Genomic DNA, 21291 nt, shown 5'->3' with positions numbered 1-21291 from the left:
TCTTTAGGTTTTGGGTTTTTTTTTTTTTTTGGTGGGGGGGGAGTTGACAATGTATGTGAAAGGTTAGATTTTTCAAAAATCTTCCCTTGCAACCAAGTGTGACCTGAGACTCTTTTGGACAATGATAGATAGGTAAAAGTGTTCTGTAGGAAGAGGAAGGTATCCTAGAAGGACACCCTACTGGAAAATATATTATTTTGTCTTTTTCATTATCTCACTTCTTACTGCCTATAATATGCCCCAGATTGTTGATGCTTCAACAGAAATCTGGGACTATGTATGGCACTGAGGATAGAATCTATAGGTAAGGATGTCAGAGCTGAAACACCCGGAGCATGGGTTTCTGACCACTGAATCGGCTATGAACTATTTAACTATCAAATTATTCTATAGAAAAGAGGAATAAACATATTGTTAAGTTTCTATTATTTTGTACTTTTTGTTTTTTGTTTTTGCAACCAAATTGGTGCAAAATTTATAATACTCAAAATGAGCCCTTTTAAAAATTTTTGAAATTTAATATTCTAAGGGGACTTAATACTTTGACATGATAACAAATTTTTGGAAAAAAGTTTAGCATCAAAAAACATGGTGGGGGCTGGGGTTGCAGCTCAGTAACAGAGCACTTGCCTCGTATGTGTGAGGCACTGGGTTCAATCCTCAGCACCACATAAAAAAGAAATAAGTAAAATAAAGATGTTGTGTCCATCTACAACTAAAAATATTTGAAAAACTTTAAAAATTGTGGTGGGTAGTTTTTTATCAGCAACTCTATAATATTGTGACTTTGGGTGAATTGCTTTTTCTCTCTGAGCATCACACCCTGGAAAAGTAGAGATTGGACTTCATTGGCAATTAACATCCCCTCCTTGATGATTTGACATACCTTGTTCTGACAAAAATGTCCCTTATAACCAGAGATCTAAAGCACAAGATCAAGAAGAGGACAAAATCCCCATGTCCAGCCAAGTCTTACTTTTAATAAATCTATGCATTATGGAGAAGAATAGCAGCGCTTTCTCAAAATCTTCCCTGAAGCATACTTGTTAAAAAACAGCCCACAGTCCTACTATGGCAGGCTCTGTCTCCTTAGGTCTCTACAGGAAGCAGTCAACCTGAAATGCAATTACATGCAAAAAAGATGCAATCATTATAATTGGAAGATGATATAGTGGCAGGTGGTATGATAGCTGAAGTTGAAATCGTTGGATTTAGAGAAGGAATATTGAAAATGTTAAAATCCAAAATGAATCAATAATTCCAATAATGTGCAATGAAGATATCCTACCAGGCTACTCCAGATTGAAAAAAAATATCTTGAGAATTTTACAGTTGAAATTGAGACACACACACACACACACACATACACACACATAAGCGCGCAACACACACACACATAAGCGTGTAACACACACATAAGCGTGCAACACACACACACACACAGAGTTTTATCAGGATCTCTTAACCCTGGATGAATTTCACTGATACTGCTGATCTATGGCTTAGACTTTCCCTCTCCAAAAAATTTTATTATTTTTTTTCTTTTTTATGCTTATATACCCATCCAGGATACATATGAGTGAGGAACAAGAACAGAAAGAGGAAATTACTGAGTGCTCAGCTTTGCTTCTTCTACAATCTGTAGGCAGGAAAGATCTTTATTACTGAAGTGAGCAAATTCCTTATTCCCTCTCACAGCAGGGAATGGCCTACTTCAGACACCAAATGGAACAATGAAAACCTTCTGTTGCACAGAGCTTGTTGAAGAATCAATGGCACTTTCTCTACTTGAATCTTTGTTGAGAGATGCCAGTATCTGAATGAAGGAGCCTCTTAGTTATTATACTGGATGTATTTGGGTTTTAGTAGCTCTTGAGATTTCTATTTGTGTATTTTCTATCTATTCTTCTACATGTGCAATAATGTGCATTAGAAAAATTTTATGTAATTTATTAGTTTGGAAGAGTAATTATTATAATAGGAGAAGAAACAAAATTAATTTAGAGAAGTATTAATTCTCTTTATTTCATCTTCTGGCCACATGCTTTTCTCTGGATGTAAATCAAGTAGAATTATAGATTCTACCCTCAAGCCAGACAAGCTTCTCTGGTTTCTTCAAAGGAACCCCACTTCCTCTTTACTCTTCAATGGGAAACACTTTTCTTTGCTCTCTGGCTGGAGGAAATCTGCCTCCTCTCTCACTGTTAGCTTAAATAGCATCTCTTGGTTATATATTTTCCAAGCTTCTGGCATTCAATAGTTGTTCTCTTCTCAGTAACGTTTTATTATTTTATTTAGTGCCTCATGAAGAACAGCAATCATGAGATGCTAAGAAATTATTGGGGGTGGGGGAGAAGGAGTTATGTTTCATATGTCCTTTGCAAAACTCCATATTCTATTCTCTCGTGAGAAACTGCACATGCATGCACTTAAAGAGCTCTCTATGCATGCTTTAAATAATTCCTGGGTGCCTACAAGAACATTTAGAGTCAGTCATTTACTTTATCTGTAATCCATAAAATTCACAGATTAAAAAACAAATTAGGGCTGGGGTTGTGGCTCAGCAGTAGAGCACTCACTTAGCACGTGCGAGGCCTTGGGTTTTATCTTCAGCACCACATAAAAATAAATAAAATAAAGGTATTTGAAAACATTTAAAAATGGGTCATCCATTACTAGTGTGGTATGGTGTTATCTGAATTAAGTGATAAGGAATTATTTAGCAAATAAAAATCTTATGAATCATCTTTTTTATATTAGCAATTAGACATTAAAGTTTGAAGCAGACAAAAACTAAAAATAAAAGAGCCTAGTTTACCTTCTTTTTGTAAGGAAACAAAGAGTAAATAAAGAATTTTTTCAAGTCAGCCTATTTCTTGGAATCAAAGGATCCATGCAGATTTAACCTCACTTTGTTGAACATCTACATCTGTAGCCTTATACAATCAGAACAAATGTGCCTGAGGCTCTGCCTGATCCTGACAGTGGCCTCTGAATCATTAAGAAAAGTTTGCATCAGGTTCAGTAGCATGTCTGTGAAATACACTTCATTGTCTACTGACTGGAATTCATATAGATCATACCAGGCAGTTGACTAGAATATACAATTAACTCTATTACTCTATGTTCAACCATACTAAATAATCAAGACTTTTTCTTTTTTATCACTGAAATTTTTTTTTGCAGTGAACTTTTATAAGTTCAAATCATTGTTACTGATGGATTGATATATATAAATATGTTTACTTGATTTAAAATGTGTATATTTATTTATACTAGAATGTACTAACAAAGGTGAAGATGGTTCTGAAAAAACTATTTGGGGAACTGCAATTGTGGCTCAGTGGCAGAGTGCTTGCCTTGTATGTATGAGGCACTGGGATGATCCTCAGCACTACATAAAAATAAATAAATAAAAGACAAGGATTGTGTCCATCTACAATGATTTAAAAAAACAACAACAACAACAACCTATTTGAGCTGAGCTGGGCTGGGGTAGGCAAGGTACGTGCCTGTGATCCCAGAGGCTTGGGAGGCTGAGATAGGAGGATCACAAGTTCAAGGGCAGCCTCAGCAACTTAGTGAGGCCCTAAGAAACTTAGTGAGATTCCAAGCAACCCTGTCTCAAAATAAAAAATAAAAAGGTTCTGGGGTTGTGGCTCAGCAGTAGAGCGTTTGCCTCTCATGTGTGAAGCACTGGGTTCAATTCTCAGCACCACATATAAATAAATGAATAAAATGAAGGTACATCAACAACTAAAAAAATATTTAAATAAATAAATAAGGGATAAGAATGCAGCTTAATGGTAAATTGCCATTGCGTTCAATTCCCAGTATGTAAAAAAAAAGGAAGAAAATTATATGAGTTTAATTTCATTCCCTCCAGAAAATTTTATCTCTTCACTTTAAGAAGTCCCTCTGTTCTCATTGTGCACACTTCTGAGAAACCAGAAGATTGAAGGTGCCTGGGAACACAAGGAACTTTGATCACTGGCAAATATTGGAAACTAGGAGACATAATGTGGAAAGTACAGAAGGTCTACAACACATGAAATCCAGCTCCTTCTCTCATTTTCCTTTTGTGATCATGGCTTATGATTGTGACTGTCCTTCACATCTATCTCTATCCCAGTGGTCCTCAGCTGTAACAAGTTTGCTCCCCCTTCTGCAGGAAAAGGGATAATATGTTTATTTACTTATTTATGTATTTATAATGTTTTTTTTTTCCTGGTACTGGGGATAGAACCCAAGGGTGCTTTACCACTGAGCCATATCTGCAGCCCCCTCCCTCTTCCCACTTTTTTTTTTTTAACTTGAGATAGGGTCTTGCTGAGTTGCATAGGGCCTTGCTAAATTGCTGAGGCTGGCTTTGACCTTGCTTTCTTCCCTCCTCAGCCTCCTGAGTCACTGGGATGACAAGCATGTGCCACCATGCCCAGCTGGTGTTTAGTTTTGAATCTAATGGAAGCAGGGCAGGGGTGCTGCTACACATCTTACATTTCACAAAATGGTTTTTCTTCCTCACCCTGCCATAAAGCATCATCTGGCTGAAAATGTCAATAGTACCGAGGCTGAGGAGCCCTGCAATACAGAATTGATGTTCATGTTGCTAGAAAATTACCTCAAAAATCAGCCTTCGGTGCTTGATTAACCAAACTTCTATACAGGAGATTCTGGGCCTGGGGCCTGAAAAAGATGTAGAGTATATCTAACAAAGAAGAAAAATGTTGGAAGAAACCATTTGTAGAATTTTGTTTCTTCCTGTAGAGCTGACTATAAGGATGAATAGCAACTTGTGGACCAAGAGACAGTTCTTAGACAATTAAGATCAGAAAGGAACCTAAAGTCATACATACAATTTTCTCCCTTTTTCTTCTCTCCACTCCTCCTCTAGGAAATTGTGTACCTGTGATGTCTGTGGCACTGTGGTGGGAGCAAAGGCCTCCATTGTACTGAATTTTTTTGTCAAATATTATAAACATATGGGAGACCACATCTCTACAGTCTACCTCAGAGAGCTTGTTTATGCACTATTCACATACATGGACCCCCACAAATTTATAACCAGGAAGCCTATCTAAGCAATCAGACAAAACATGTGGTGTGTTAGTGTGGCATGTAAAGTACAGGTCTATATCCTGTGGTGTCTCTTAGACTGAAATAATTAACCCTGTTTTATGGATAGGGAAGTTGTGGAGAGTTGGTCTAGCTTGGTCAAGCCATATGTGTTCTTGCTATTTAACTTCTATTAATTACTTTTCCCCTTATTTTCTGTGTTCCTTAAGGAATGGTATCAGATGGTTTTAAAGTGATATTTTATCTCTATTTCTGCTCCTGGTATTTGCCAACTCTGACTTGTATAAGATAACAGTGTTTCTCCACCTTTCCCTGTAAAACCATTCTCCTCCCTTCTCCCCCCTTCCTTCTCTTCCTCCTCTTCTTCTTCTTTTTCTCTTCTTCCCCTTCTTCTCCTCTTCCTCTTCTCATCTTCCTCCCCTTCTTCCTCCTCTTCTTACTCATCCTCTCCTTCTTCTTCATCAGTACCATCATTTGTTCTCAGACATTTCAGTAAAAACAAGGTTTTTTCTTCTCTGCATTCTTTCCTTACTTTAGTGTTGTATTTCACTTGTGCACACAGGTCTGGATCAGGCTATATGAATCCTCCTGAGCCAATCTCTTGGCTAACTGAATTTTGTGTTCTGATTAGTCAAGGTTTATCCCAGGTGCCAACATGTACATCCTGAAGAATTTTATCTCTGTCTAAACTATAGACATCAGGGATGAGGAGAGGGGTTTCCCAAGGTTAACAAGGAAGCCCTAGCCCTAAGAATGGCCAGTTGTGCTGGATGAGCAAAAAGTGTTAGTATGACACTAATATTTTTGCCTATTACAAATATAGGCTGTTGAAAAAAATCCATGAGAATATAAATGTAGTATTCTTTACATCTCAATGCCTAGTACATAAAGACGTAATAAACAATAATAATACAAACAGTAACAGCTAGAATTCTTGTAAACATGTACTGTCACAAATATGACTTACAGCCAGGTGTGGTGATGCATGCTTGTAACCTCAGTGACTTAGGATCACAAGTTTGAGGATGGCCTTGGCAATTCAATGAGACCCAAAGTAACTTAGTGAGATCCTGTCTCAAAATTAAAAAAAAAAAAATTGGCTATGGATGTGACTCATTGGTTAAGTGCCCCTGAGTTCAATCTCCAGCACCAAAAAAAAAAAAAAGACTTAAAATTCACACACAAAAATGACTTCTTGGATCACAAGAAAATGGTTACATATCATCCATAGAATATTGAAGGTGATTGGCATGAAATTAAAGAAATAAAGATGTAGGAAAAGAGCTGCAATTATTAATGATAATCCCTGTCATGAATAATGTAAAGTTGTATAAAACTACAGATTTCAAATAATTCAAAAGTTTTAGTGTTTCTTTAGTACTTAGGAATAAATAATACTACCCAAAATTGGAATTACTGCCCTTTTGTCCTAGTATGAGCAGAGATGGTATCAATGGAGGATGTAATTATAAATTGAGGAGAGTAATGCTTCAAAGAATGAGCCTGAAAAGATAATCCACCCCATTTTCTCTTTGGGGGGGATTCATACCAATAAAGCTTAATAAGAACTAAAAGTGAAATTACTGCTAACTGTGAACTTAATAGTGCCCCACTGGGAGTTCATTAATATCGCTACAGGTACACTGAAGCATTATCTTAATTGTGCATTATACTTCCAAAAATTGTCTTTTACAAATTTTGTGGAAGCTGCCCTTCGCTGCAAGGTTTAGTACATTTTGTATTACCTTTCCTAGCTGTGCAAATTCCCCAGGAACAAAGGGACCTCATTCCCCTTTCCAAAAATAAGATGTTCTCCAGATGCCTGACCTTGTCATGAATGCCACCTTTATATCATAAGCAAAAAGGCTGTAATATAAAGATGAAGAAGGACCAAATCCAGACACTTCCAGTTTTTTAAAAAAATAAATAGAACTCTCCCCTCACTTACATAAATACTCTCAAATGTATTTTGATGAGAACCAAGTTTGTGCTGGATTGGTTTTGGCAATTTGGATTTTTAAAACATTTGTATTAACGTAATTGAGAACACATCTGGACATGGTTCTTTGGTTATTTTTAACAGATGTTGACAATAAGATGATGCCTAAGGGAGTGTGTTTCCAAGCCTAGGAGATCTCTTTCCAAGTAGCAGTCGACTATATAGTAATTATGGGATATAATTTAATTTAGAAGGGCTCAATCTGTCAACACTTGGAATGGGATAATGTATTACACACTCATATTGCTTGATTTTTGTGCATTGTATGTAGTAGAAATAACACAGAATTATTTTCTCTAGATATGTTGAATATATTCCATGTTTTGTTTGTTGTTATTGTAAACATGTACGTACTTTCCCATTTTGATTTGAGGGTAGCAATGTTAAGGTAAGATTAACTGGGAACCTGAGACCCCACACACTCTCTTTTCTTCCTGTGGCTGACAATTTGGTTCCTGAGGCAAAAGAAGTCCAGGAGATGGCAGGGCAGGACCAAGTTGTTTGAAATGACTGATCCCACAAGGCAGCTGACTGACACCTGAGGCACTGTAAGATAGATGCTAGAGTGGTCAGGAAAGAGACCTACCTATAACAATAGGGGTTGGCTCCTAGATGCCACACATGGTCCCTTTATTTTTGCAGTTCCATGCAGCTTTCCCTGTCCTATATTCCAGTGAGGAAGGAAATCCCAGGAAAAATTTTCCAAGAAAAGAAAGAGTGAGAACAAGTAATTCTGCCAGGGCCTAGGGCTTGCCGACCCTCCCTAGTATTACCTAGTATTACCTACTACTGCAGTTCTCTCTAGCCACACTAGCTGTGTGGATGAGGGCACAACAGAGGACTCTGTTGTCTTCAGATTATGCCATTTATTTGTTAAGTCTGACCAAAATTTCACCTCAATTGCATTTTTTGTAGTTTATTCACAGAATGTTTTTTAGATTCTTAGATGATATTATGAACTTCTACCAACAATTAGTTGTTAAAACCAGTGAAAATTTGAGTATTTCATCACATTTTCTCTTTACAATATTGAACACATCAGAGTACCAGAGGAAAAATGTTGGCCCCATGGTGATGTTAGAAGGATCACAGTGTCCAGAAGTGGTGACACACAGCTTTCTCCAGTTGTAAATTAACCTGAAGGATCAATATAAAAATGGCAAGTTTGGTTTAATTAGTGCTTCAAGTTATTTAGTGTAATAGAAGTAAAAATAGTCTATATACTGATTTGAGAAGAAGAAAAATATTCCCTAGAGAAAAAAAATTGATTTCTGCAGAAGAGGAAACTTAGGTGTGAGAAAATTAATTGCAGACGAGAGTGTAAATTCATTCATTGGTACTCTGAATCTGTATAATATTGTAATGTATAGTGAAGTCTCTCCAGGGAAATAAATATGGTTTCTTCTCTAAATAAGATTCTAGAATTATATATATGCTCTAGAGCAAATCGGTGACATAACTGAATTTGTAAAGATACTTTCACAAATAATGTATTAGCAATTATTTTTTAAAAATCTTACACCAAAGGTTCAGGCTTTAAAAACAACAACAACAACAAAAATGGGGTGATATCAAAGGAAACAATTGACAAAGTAGAGACAGCCCATGGAATGGGAGTACATATTTGCAGTTCCTGTATCTAGGATGTTAATAAACACATATAAAGAACTCACAGAACTCAATAGCACCAAGTCAAATAACCCAATTAAATTGTAAGCAGAGGACCTTGTTATTGTTTAGATATGTGGTATCTTCCAAAAGCTCAAGTGTGAGACAATGCAAGGATATTCAGAGTTAAAATGAATATGAGAGGTATAAACTAATCAGTATGGTAATCCACTGATATGAATTACTGAGTAGTAACTGTAGGTAGGTAAGATGTTGCTGGAGGAGTCCAATCATTGGTAGCATGGCTTGGAGATTTATATTCTGTCCCTGGTGAGAGCTCTCTCTGCTTCCTGGTTGCTGGGTCCTGAACAGCTTTCTTCTGATATACCCTTGAGCCATAAAGTTCTTCCTTACCTAGGACCTAGTGCTATGGAGTCAGCCAACTGTGGATGGAACCTCTGAAATCATCAACCAAAATAAACTTCCTCCACTAAGTTGTTCTTGTCAGGTCTTTTGGTCACAGCAATTCAAAACTAACTAATACAGACATGAATAACTATTTCGCCAAAGAAGACAAAGAAATGGCCAACCAGTATATAAAACTGTGTTCACCATCCCTCATCAGCAGAGAATACAAATCAAAACCACAATAAAATATCACCTATACCTGTTGAGTATTATCAAACAAACAAACAAAAATAAAGACAAAAGATATCAAGTGCTGAGGGCCCTAAATTGGTGGGGAAAAAAAATCTGAGGTACCTGTCTTTCTCAAAAGAGAGAATGAAAATTTGTAAGATTAAAAGTGTATAGTATGCCAAAAAGAATATAAAATGGTAAAGTATTTCAATCACAGAGAGAAAAATTCTTCATTGGTATCAAACAATGGAGGGAGAATAACACAATAAAAGGAAAAGATATTGTAAACTGTGCTGCTTTCTAACTAACACGATGGTATCTTGTTTTTGTGGGTATTGTGGGGGGAGGGCATAGTGGGGGAGTTATGCTGGTGATTGAACCTCCGGCCTCACCAATGCTAGGCAGCACTCAGCTATTGAACTATACCCCCAGACCCTATCATTTATCTTAGAGAGGAATTATAGCTGCCAGGCAGATTGGCTAATGCTTATAATCCCACTGACTCAGGAGGTTGAGTCAGGAGGATCACAAGTTTGACAACAGCCTCAGCAACTTAGTGACGCCCTAAGCAACTTAGTGAGATCCTGTCTCAAAATTTAAAAAATGAAATGGGTTAGGGTATAACTCAGTGGTAGATCACCTCTGAGCTCAATCCCCAGTAGAAATTACGATGATGGTACTAATGAGGAATTATAGCAAGTGCTTAGGAATAAAAACAATAATAATGAATTATAGCAAGTGCTTAGGAATAAAAACTTTAGGAGAATTTCAGATTTGCCACTCACACATAACCTTAGCACTGTTTTTTTTAATCTTTTTTTCAGTTGTAAATGGACATAATGCCTTTATTTTATTTATTTATTTTTATGTGGTACTGAGAATCCATCCCAGAGCCTCACACATGGGAAGCAAGCGCTGAGCCATAACCCTAGCCCCTTAGCACTGGTTTTTGATCTTTTTCTTCCATACATTCTAAAGTCAGAAAAATTGAAATTAGTTTGATGGTTTTTGTGAGGATCAGAATAAGATTATTCATTACAATACTTAGTATCATCCCTCATGAGAAAAAGCCAAGTGATGCTTTATATTATTTTAATTTTTATTCACGGGATAGCTTTACCTAGATTTTATGGAGAAGTGCCATTTTATATCCCAAGTAGAATAAGTATGCTCTACATTGATAGCAAGTGTAAAGGAAGGGTTTTTAGGAAGTGTGGTGGAAGACGATAACAGAGATTGGGCAAGTGTTCCCAGAGCATTAAAGAGAGGCAGAGCCAAGCTTAGTGGCACAGGCCTTAAATCCCAGCAGTTCAGGAGGCTGAGGCGGGAGGATCACAAGACCAAAAGCCAGCCTCAACTTAGCAAGGCCCTACCTCAAAATATAAACAGGACTAGGGAGGTTGCTCAGTGATTAGGCACTGCTGGGTTCAAACCCTGGTACAAAAAAAAAATAGAGAAAGTTAGAGACACATTGATATGTAAAAAGAGACTTTGAGCCAGACGATCTAGAAGTTTTTGGTTTTTGTTTTTCAATTCTGAAAGCCTCAATCTAAAAAAATTAGAGTTTTTAGCTAAGTTTCTTCATTGACAAAATAAAATTTTAAATGATAAACTTAATTCTTCTCTGGACTATATAACTTTTCAAGGTAAGAGGATAAATTCTAATTGTTTTAAAATGCTCACTGTTGAGAAACAGGAAATGGGAAAGCAATCTCCCCACCATCTCATTCTCAAAATTCTACATTATATAATTAGTAAATAAAACTAAATGAATTACTATAACTTACATGAAAATCCCAAGAAAATAAAGTGTAAGTTATTAAAAGTAATAACAGTTTTAATAAGGATACAAGTCAAAAAGCATGCAAAAACTAATAGATTCTTACATGCCAGGAATAGATAGATAACAAACATGTAATATTATCTCATTGCAAAATGCAATGAAAATTATAATTACTTAAAGATGAATTTAACAAATAATGTGTAATATTCACATTTAAAGAATTACAAAATTTTACTAACAAAAGAATAAACAAGTGAATGAATGAAAACAGTTATTTTCCCTTGAGGGAAAACAAAATACTGTAAATGTATCAATTCTGCCTAAATTAATTTATGGCTATAATGTAATTCTCATCAACAATCTTAATAGACTTCTTTTGAACTTGAAAAAACTTATTCTAAAGTTTATTTGGAAAATTAAGCATATGTGATTTGTCATTTTTTTAAAGAAAAGTTGAAAAGAAGGGGAAGGGATAATATTGCAAATAATATATGCTTGAAAATACTCTATGCTTATGAGAACTAAAATAGTAAAATGCTGACCCAATATTTAGAATAGAGAAAAGAGGAATAATAAAAGATACACCCCCTCCCAAAGACCCACCACTGTTTGAGAATTATCAGTAAAGAATGAATAATTACCTAATAGTTGGTATTGGGACAAGTAGCTACCCATTCAAGTGCAAAAAGATACATATTGCTATTCTACCTTATGTGACAACCCAAAGTAATTTCCATGAAGAGAAAGATTTCAGTGAGGGTCAGAGATACTTTTGTCACTTGGAGGAACAGAGTCTTGAACATGTCCAAGGAAGGATGCGTACATGTGTACAAGGGACTTGATCAGGTTTGAGGATTTTGTTTTGACTTCTAATGATAGTGAAGCTTAAAAAGGGTGTTAAATAGTCAACCAGAATATTATGCAACCAGAAACAGAGGTGGGAGAAAAAGAGAGGAGGGAAGAAGAGACCAAGATTCAAATTCTCATAATGAATAACATATGTATGCATAGCCAAATACACAAACAAGAACAATAAAAAAAGATATAACAAATGTTAAAAGGCATGCAGGAATTAACATTAACCGATTTTCTTGGTTTTTATTCTCTGTATTTTTTTTTTGTAAATAATATTTATTGTTAGTTTCCTAAGTAAAAGCATGTAGAGTAAGCTATGTATACTTCCAAAGCTATTGGAGACTCAATCATTAACAAAACCATTCTTGTGTGATGATAGGCCAATTTTTATGAAATGAGAAAAAAGAAAAAAAAACATGACATTTTATCTCTATGATAAATATAAAAAATGTTCAAGTTTTCTAATGGAAAAGGAGCCTCATGAAGGGACGTAATGTCTATTATCTATAGCTGGAAAATCATTACACTGAATTGTTTCTATTAAAAGATCAGTTCTTGACTTTGATAGGAGATTGGAATGAAGGGAGGGTTTTAATAGTAGAAAGAGAAAGTATCTCTAAGTATCAAGGAGAGAGCAGAAGTTAATCATTATAGTTGACTAATAATCACTTGGCCAGTTGTATATACCAGTTGTAACCCACACCTCCAAATAATGATGGTGGAGACTTAAACATTAGCTTGGAAACAAGTGTCTAAATAAGAAGCATCATGGCTAAATATTTTCCTAGGTTACATAAACCCTTCCAATCCTTCATCTCTCTTACTGGAAGAGATATCTTTGTAAATTTATATTGTTATCTCAGAAATGAAATTCATTTATTCTTTCATTCCTTACTCTAGCATCATTATATGTGTGATATAGAAACAAGTATCATCAAATGGAGAACCTGTGCATGATCTAAAGGGAAACATAGGTCTTAAGCCAGTAGATATTGGTTATTTACACTGGAAGGGACAACCATAGAGAGCAATCATTTTCTAAGTCTAAGTGGTGATGAGGAAGGAAATCTGCTTAACTGGGATTTTCATTATGAAAATTTGGGGCACAGTTTAGAAAATTCATTTGCATTGAGGCCTTTCCAATTATGATATTTTGCAGCAGCTACATTAATACAAATTCAAATAGAATGCTGAGTATATCTTTATTAGCACTGTTTCCAAGGTGGAAGGGTTTTTGGCAGGAATGGCATCTGTGCAAAAGCACGAAGCTTTTGCGTTCCCATAAATTGAAATTGATGGAAAAGGATTTTTACTTCTTGTGAGGAGAAGCCTCTTTTCCTCCCTGCCCCCGCTTTTCTCCCAAAGTCTTTATTCATTAGATTTCCTTGACTCAGACTTAAACCTCTGAACTATAACCAACACTTAAGTAACTCATTCTATAAAAATATTTGCATGCATTTCTACCAAGGAATTTAAATAAAATGTCTAAACAGAGTCTAAGAATGACTAACAAAATAACTTTTAATGACTATTTAGTCTGTGCTGTGGGCAGAAATCAGCCTGGACTTCCATAATATACTGGTTTTCCTCATGTTCTGGTTATTATTAAAACATCTTAGTAACAGTTTAGCAAAATTAAGAGTTTAGACATTTGCAGTGTTTGAGTAGGGATCTCTACAACTTTATGACCTAAGACAGGCTCATATTCTTCTTCTTTTTTTCATATTCTTCTCTTAATTCTCTACTTTTGTCAAAACAAGTTGATAATAGAGTAGCATTATATAGTATATTGTAAAAATAGAATAATATGATATAACATAGTGTAGTAATTGAATAGTATGATATAGTATAGTGTTGATATAGCACAGTGATGGAATAGTATGAAATAGTTTAGCATTGATATAGAATAGCATAGCAATGGGATAGTATGTTGTAATACACTTTAGTAATAGAATAGCATGTGATACAGTAATGTAGAAATAGAATAATATGATATAGTGTAATATAGTAATAAAGTAGTCTGCTATAGTTTAGTAGAATAATAGAATAGCATGGTATAGTATAGTCTTGATTTAGTATACTGTACTGATAGAATAGTTGCTCAGGTAAAGATCCATCCAATGATATTGAGGCCTCCTCATTCTGCATTGGCTTTGAGTCAGGGGCAGTGAGCCATCCCCCAACTGGCTGTAGAGTAGAACTGCAACACAGTTCTGATACAAGGAAAATAGTGGTGGGTGCTATGATGTCAAGGCAGCATGACTTGACTTTGAAGCTGAACAGTGAAGAAATGATGTTTAAAGAAGTGATAACCAGCCTTAAACATTGTCATATGGATACATTCAGCCAAAAGACAAAAAGAGAAAAAGGCAAAAAGGTTAATATTGAAGAGCATGCAGGGCTCAAAGGGGCATTTTGACTTTAGCTTTGGCATGTTGGGGCCAAACTAGATTGACTGTTGAACACAATCTGAACAGAGATTATAACTGTATTTTAGATATCTGAGAAATCATTATGATAAATCAGGGTTAAGTCCTGAAAGAGTTTTCAAGCAGAATATTGTTAGAGTTGATTGTTCTTACATACAAATTATACTAATCATACTTAAGTACTTGCTGGAGCTAAGAGAAAAAATGGTGTGTGTGTGTGTGTGTGTGTGTGTGTGTGTGTGTGTTTAGTGTATTGTAGAAGTAACTAGCATAGGGTTCCTGGCATTAGTTTCCAAACAAGATTCCTCATCCAGGCCTATTTTTGGGATTGTCTTAGGTTGTTTGAGAGTGTAGGCAAGTCTTTTTAAATGCAGTTTCTTTATTTATATAATTTGATTTGGCTAAAATCAAGGTATCAAGACTACTCACGTAATCATATCACTTATGCTCCTAAAAAAAGAGATACTACCTGGGCTAAGGGAAGGCATTTGATTGTTATCCAGTGACCTTCTGTTACAGGGCATGGGCCCACACAAAGCTGAGGTAGTCACAGAGACCCCCCCCCCCTTTAAACCTTGTTTGCAATCAGGCCAAAAGGATTTCAGACTTGTTTTTTGGAGTAACAGGCATGAGTTTATTAGAAAGAATAGGAAAGGGGAAAAGAGGGAGAAGAGTGGGACCTCCCAGAGAGAAGAGGGACGGTGTGTCTCTCCTCCCCTCCAGTTTAATTGGGGATCCCAGAGAAGTTTCCAGAGAGTCTCCTCCAGGTCCACCTCTTATCTTTTGAATGACAGCACAATGGTATCAGACTATCAAGTCCCCACTGCCATGACCACTCTAGATCATTTTGGTCCAAAATGACTGGTTCTAACTGGGGCCTGTTCTTACAGATTTTATGGTTACTGGTGATTATCCTTATCATCCTAAGTTCCAGGATCTGGTGTATATAAGGGTCACAAAAGTCTCCCACTTCAGGGTAACTTCTGTTTTTCTTTTTGGCATTTTGGGCTTACGTTTCTCCTGCAGGTAACAGGTAGTTTGCTGAGAAATGTGGACGTAAGCCAGGAAGGGCTGCAGGGCTAAGGCTTCTTCTGAGCAAGAAATGCCTTTGCATGGGGCTGAGCTGCTTTGTGCCATTCTTGTGAAGACTGAATTAGACAATTCATGTAGCTTACAGGGATATTTCCTTGCAGGTCTCCAGGACTTAATCAGTGAAAAAATGGCTAATTATATTCCTAAATATTCAAAAGCTGTATCAACTAAACCAAGCTCTGAATACAGTCCAGTTAGGGTGTTATGCTTTTATTTCTATTGTTGTTAAGAAGGAAAGCATGAAGGGGAATATACAATATTGAGTAGAATGGGCATAAATGCTTTTCTCCTAACCAACCACAACCCTGACCTTGAAATTTTCATGCTATCATCAACCTTTCCTTCTAAGAGGGAAAATGAAAGGGCAAGACTTCAACAACACTTCTGTACTGCAAAGAAGTAGTCATAGTTAGGTGGTCTAAGATGACATGAGGGTAATATGGCCAAACACATACCCCCTTTACTGTTCCTGCTCTGTACTTTGCGTAACCTGTCATAAATATTAATGAGTTGCTCCTATCCTGACCATATGCTCTCTTGTGGTGCTTTCTTTTTTTCAGATCCCTCAGATTAGTTATGCATCCACAGCACCGGAGCTCAGTGACGACCGGCGGTATGACTTCTTCTCCCGTGTGGTCCCACCTGATTCCTTTCAAGCCCAGGCCATGGTAGACATCGTAAAGGCCCTTGGCTGGAACTATGTGTCTACTCTCGCATCTGAAGGAAGTTATGGAGAAAAAGGTGTTGAATCCTTCACACAGATTTCAAAAGAGGCAGGTAGGAAGCAATTGCGGTCACCAAGTTACCCTTTTCAAATGGCTTGTAGGGTTCCTTTTAGACGTCATTGAGTGAACACTACAGAGAGTCACCCCGTCTCACACTCACATTCCCGAAATCCTGCAAACCACAACTGTAACATCTTTGTTTATAACATGCTGCTATTTTCAGAGAGATTTTCAAAGGTGTGAAACTAAGGTCCCCTAAGTACCAGTAGAAATGAACAGAAGAAAATAGGTACTATAATTGATATCTTACTTCTGTCAGATGATAGATTCCAGTCTATATAGAAACCTGAGAATATGCTGGATGTGTCTCTGCATGGATACATTTCCAAAATGGGCAGAATGGTTTAGAATTAGGTGAACCCTATCACAGTTCCATTTTGATTTGAAGACTAACAGTAATGCTGCTGAATGACTAAGACAAAACAAAATAAATTATCCAGGTTGTACAATGTATTTAACCTTTTGGACTTTAGATTATTCTAATAAAGACAGTTTTATTTAGTGAAACTTAGGATTCTTTAATGTTTGTCTATTCAACTCAAATTGGAAGTAATAAGTTCAAATATTGGCTACTGGCATGTTCTAGAAAATGAGACAAAATTCTCACTTTAGGAATTTTGACAATAAATATTCAGGTTTCCACATGCTGAAATATTGGATATAGTAAATGTGTGTATATGTGTGTGTGTGTGTGTTGTATATGTGGGTGTGTGTGCATGGTTGGAAATTTCTATATAGTTCTTATGCTCAAATAAGCTTAAATTCAGTTTTGTTTGTAAAAAAATTATTCACTTGAAATGATTGTTGACTACTGTGGTTAATGGACTATAAATGTGAACAAATTAACAGGGCAATAGAAACAGAGTCCAAGGTGGGTGTGGTGGTACACACCTATAATCCCAGTGACTCAGGAGGCTGAAGCAGGGGGATTGCAAGTTTGAGGTTAGCTTGGACTTACTAAGACCATATCCAAATTTCAAATAATAATAATAATTGTGATTATTATTATTATTATCATTATTCAAAGGGCTAGTAATAGAGCTTATTGGAAGAGCACCCCTGAGGTCAATCCCCAATATTGCAAAATTAATTAATTAATCATGAAGAAAGAAAGAGTTGTATTTGATGAGGAAAGACATCACAAGTTTTGAAGACAGAGCTTTGAGTATTTGACTCCCAGTTAACATGTATATTAAGATATGTCTTTTTTTAAAATACGGCTGATGTATCTGCATGTGGCTGCTGGAAGAAGGGGGCTAAGGTTTGGTTGTAAATCTTATTTTTAATTCAGTGCATCATTATTAGCTCTTATTTCAAAATTCATCAGAGATTTGTATCATCCTGAACATCATTTCTAGGTTTGACCACACATATTCACCCACCATCCTTTGTCCTGTTGGCTTGGTATAGCATCTTCCTCCACAGCTCTTATCTTGTGTTAATAAAATTTCTTCTTGTTTTTGCCGTTACTTTGTCCCTCAGGCTCTAACAGGAGACCCTGTCTGTCTCATTCATTACTATGGCCTTAACTGCTATGTTCCTGATGGAGAAATATTGAGTGTAATTTAGCTAAAAACTTTCTGATTAGTATAGAAATCTTAACCCTGGCCTTGTGCCATGCTATGATTTATAGGATTCATTAACAACTGACTTCATGAGTCCCCAAAGATATACCTATTCATTTAGGATGACTGTTTTTATTTCTTTATTTCTTTGAATCCTGCTTTGATCACAATATGACTAGAGGCTGACATAGAGAAATACCTAAAACATCAGAATAGAAGCAAATAGATAAGATCAAGAGAGAATATGGGTAAATATAGTAAGATAGAGCTCATAGATGAATTTCAGATACTCAAATTTAATACTGAACTTTGTACTCGATAAAGCAAAGAAAGAATTGTAACTATTCTGTTACAAACTTTATAGGTTTATAAGGTCAAAATCATGCTGATTATTCAGTAAAGGATGGTTTTTTCTTATTTTAGGACCAAGTCATATCTTTGTTCTGAGTCTTTATAAAAGAGTGTATTCTAAAGACAGATCATTGATGGGGTTCATACAGTTATGTTTTCCTAGTGTCACTCTGTGGAAATTTAAGATATAATATCAGGGATTTCTAATTAATGACTGCAAAAATGAGCAGCTCTTGTAATGTGGTCTGAACTCCCTCAGAATGTGTTTTTTATCCAATCATTCATTGAAATAAAAATAAAAATTTTATCTTAGGACATCATTTTGAATGAAATCCTTCAATCTGAGAATATTTTCTCTTGGGGATGAGGATCAGTTAAAAGCCATGTGCTGCTGTAGAAGTTTGAGAGAACACTGAAGGTTCAGCTTCAGGGGATGTCCTGAACATTAGTTCCTCATAGTATGATGGTACTTGGAGATGTTCATAATAAAATTAATTGGAATTATATCATATGAGCAATTAATCTGAATGAATTAACTTATATACTTATATAATAAGAAATGACAGGGTGGGAAAGAAGGAGGGAAGGGGAAATTGTAATTTGTATCATACTCCATGTGAGTATGGCCTCAAAAAAGTGGGAGGTTCATTTGGTTTCATTTCTGTGGACCTCTTTCAATGTGAGGATCTTGTGACTCCAAAGGTTATTCTAGTATTTAAAGATATGTATTTATATCCCATGACTTCTAAAAAAATATATAATTATTTCCTCTGATATCTAGTGAAAGAAAGAGGAATATATTATATTTCTGAAAGAGAAAAGGAAAACTTGCTCTATTGGAATTTCCTATAAGTATTCTTACAGGTAAGGGATATGTTAATATTGATAACTAAACTCAGGCATCCTCTTACCTATTAACTACATCTCTGGTCTTTCTAGGATCTAGCTAAATTGCTAGAAGTCTTTCTAAGTTGCTGAGGCTGGCCTTGAACTTGCGATCCTATTGTCTCAGCCTCCTGAGTCATTGGGATTACAGGTTTGTGCTACTACACCCAACTGGTTGATGGAATATTTGAGATAATATTAAATGTACACTTCTTTCCTTATCTGCTGACTCTTGAAGTTGACCCTCAAGGACACAAATTCACTGTGTGTGTGTGTGTGTGTGTGTGTGTAAGTAAAGTGCAGAAATGAGCAAGCTCACTGGTTCTGGTGCCAGAAAGACCTGTATTTGAATATTAAACTCCAATATTTTTTATTATAAACACTTTGATACAGGGTTTAATTTTGCAAGCCTTGGCTTCTTCATAGAGAAAATGAGATTCATGGTGCCTGCTTCCTCAGGCTGGTAAATTACAGAAGACATAGGGAAAGCATTTAAATATCCAACAATATCTGACCATTAGTGGATCACACTGGATAAGGACAGTTACTCTTTGAATTTGAATAGTTGGAAAATAACCTGAGTGATAGATGATATCTGCCTTTAGTTGTAATTACAAGGTTCTTTATTTCATAAGCTAATTACTATTCTTATTAATTTGCTTTCACCAAATAAGAAGTATAAGAAGAGGAGGTGAGCTATTCATGATCTCCCATGAGTGTGTGGAGTGTGTGTGTGTGTGTGTGTGTGCGCGCACACACACGTATAAGAGAGACAGTAAGCAAGCACAGGCTCAATCCTGTTGTTTCTGTATGCTGGGAGCAGGCTGAAGGAGTTCAATTCCATTCTCTCTAAACAGAGTGACTTGGAGGATTGTAATTCTCATTTATATATGTCTTTTCACTTTTAGAATGCTCTAGCTTCAAAATTTCCTTCTGACTTAAGTCTTCAGGTAGCAGGTACTTAGAACCCAGAGTGGAGCTATCTCTGCCCTGCACCTGGTAGCAGAGCATGATGAGCTCTGTCATGTCATTCTGGGTTAAAGCAAATCAAGATAATCACATCAGAGAAAAGAATCTGTGCTTTAACAGGAGTCATATAATTTGTTTGGAACACAGATGCCCATTCACAATTTTTCTAAGCCATCCAAGAGAGCCTCAATAATTGTTCTCTTGTGGATGGTCCTGGAAGATTTAAATAAACACAGAAACTGCTTCATGTTGAACTTTCAAAGAGGACTGTAACACGATTTTCTCAGATGATGAGATTTTGTAATAAAACAGTTGTATTTGCATAAATTGCCCTGTAATGGATACACATGCAATGTCAACAAAAGCAATTTATTGCTTAATATTGCAGGGAATGAGAGAAAATTCACTCCCTGTATGCTCTCAAATTCAGGTCCACATAATAATGTAACTGGACTCCTGTGGACATAGAGACTCCTTTTTCTAAATGAAGGTCAAAGTAAATGTTGATGATAACATGAGGAAGTAATAAGGTCTAGATCCTTTGAACCAAATTCAATTCAAGGATTTTAAGATTACCAAATACATATATGACTCTCACAGTCTATGAGACAATTTCCAGGAGTATTCCGGGGCTGCTGCTAGAAAGTGTGTCACAAATAGTAATGATTTGCCACTGACTTGCCAATTTTTCAAAACCTAAAAGAACACTCAAACTCTCCTTTTGATATTCCATTGCAATCACTTCATATAATTATTTCAGTTGGTCTTATAAAGTAATTATTGGTTTTCAGATAAACTCTGAAGCATCTTTTGAATTAATAATTTATCTTGACCTAGAATATTTTTTCCTTGGAGTTGAAGCCTCCATGTATTATTTATTATTTAATAGTATTAACTATTATTTATTCTTCAGTTTTTCTGATCTTAGGATCTAGTTGGATTTGCTTCATGTGAGGTTTTTTGTTTTTTGGTATTGGGAATTAAAGCCAGGGGTGCTTAACCATTGAGCTACATCCTCGGCTCTTTTTATTTTTTGTTTTGACACACGTTCTTGCCAAGTTGCTTAGGGCATCATAATTTGCTGAGGCTAGCTTTGAACTTGTAATCTTCCTGCCTCAGTCTCCTAAACCACTGGGATTACAGGTGTGCACCACCATGTATAGTTCTTATGGGATTTTATAACATTGTATGTCTCTTTTCTTCATATATAAAATGTTCTGTGTCATTGTATGCATTGTTAATTGTCAGTCTTATT

General features: G+C 36.0%; 1 protein-coding gene across 2 annotated transcripts in view; it reads left to right on the top strand.

Moving 5' to 3' along the window:
- Positions 1-21291, top strand: part of Grm7 (glutamate metabotropic receptor 7) — a 797874-nt gene that overhangs the window by 261411 nt on the left and 515172 nt on the right. For both annotated transcript variants that reach the window (XM_046425529.2, XM_058572990.1), the window contains exon 2: positions 16042-16258. In XM_046425529.2, coding sequence (XP_046281485.1) covers positions 16042-16258 — 217 coding nt within the window. The remainder of the gene's footprint in view (positions 1-16041; positions 16259-21291) is intronic.

Source organism: Marmota monax, unplaced genomic scaffold (genome assembly GCF_021218885.2).
Source record: "Marmota monax isolate L192 unplaced genomic scaffold, Marmota_monax_Labrador192_F-V1.1 WCK01_AAM20220418_F8-fsc00028, whole genome shotgun sequence".
NCBI lineage: Eukaryota > Metazoa > Chordata > Mammalia > Rodentia > Sciuridae > Marmota > Marmota monax.
This window is presented reverse-complemented; position numbering and strand designations above follow the sequence as displayed.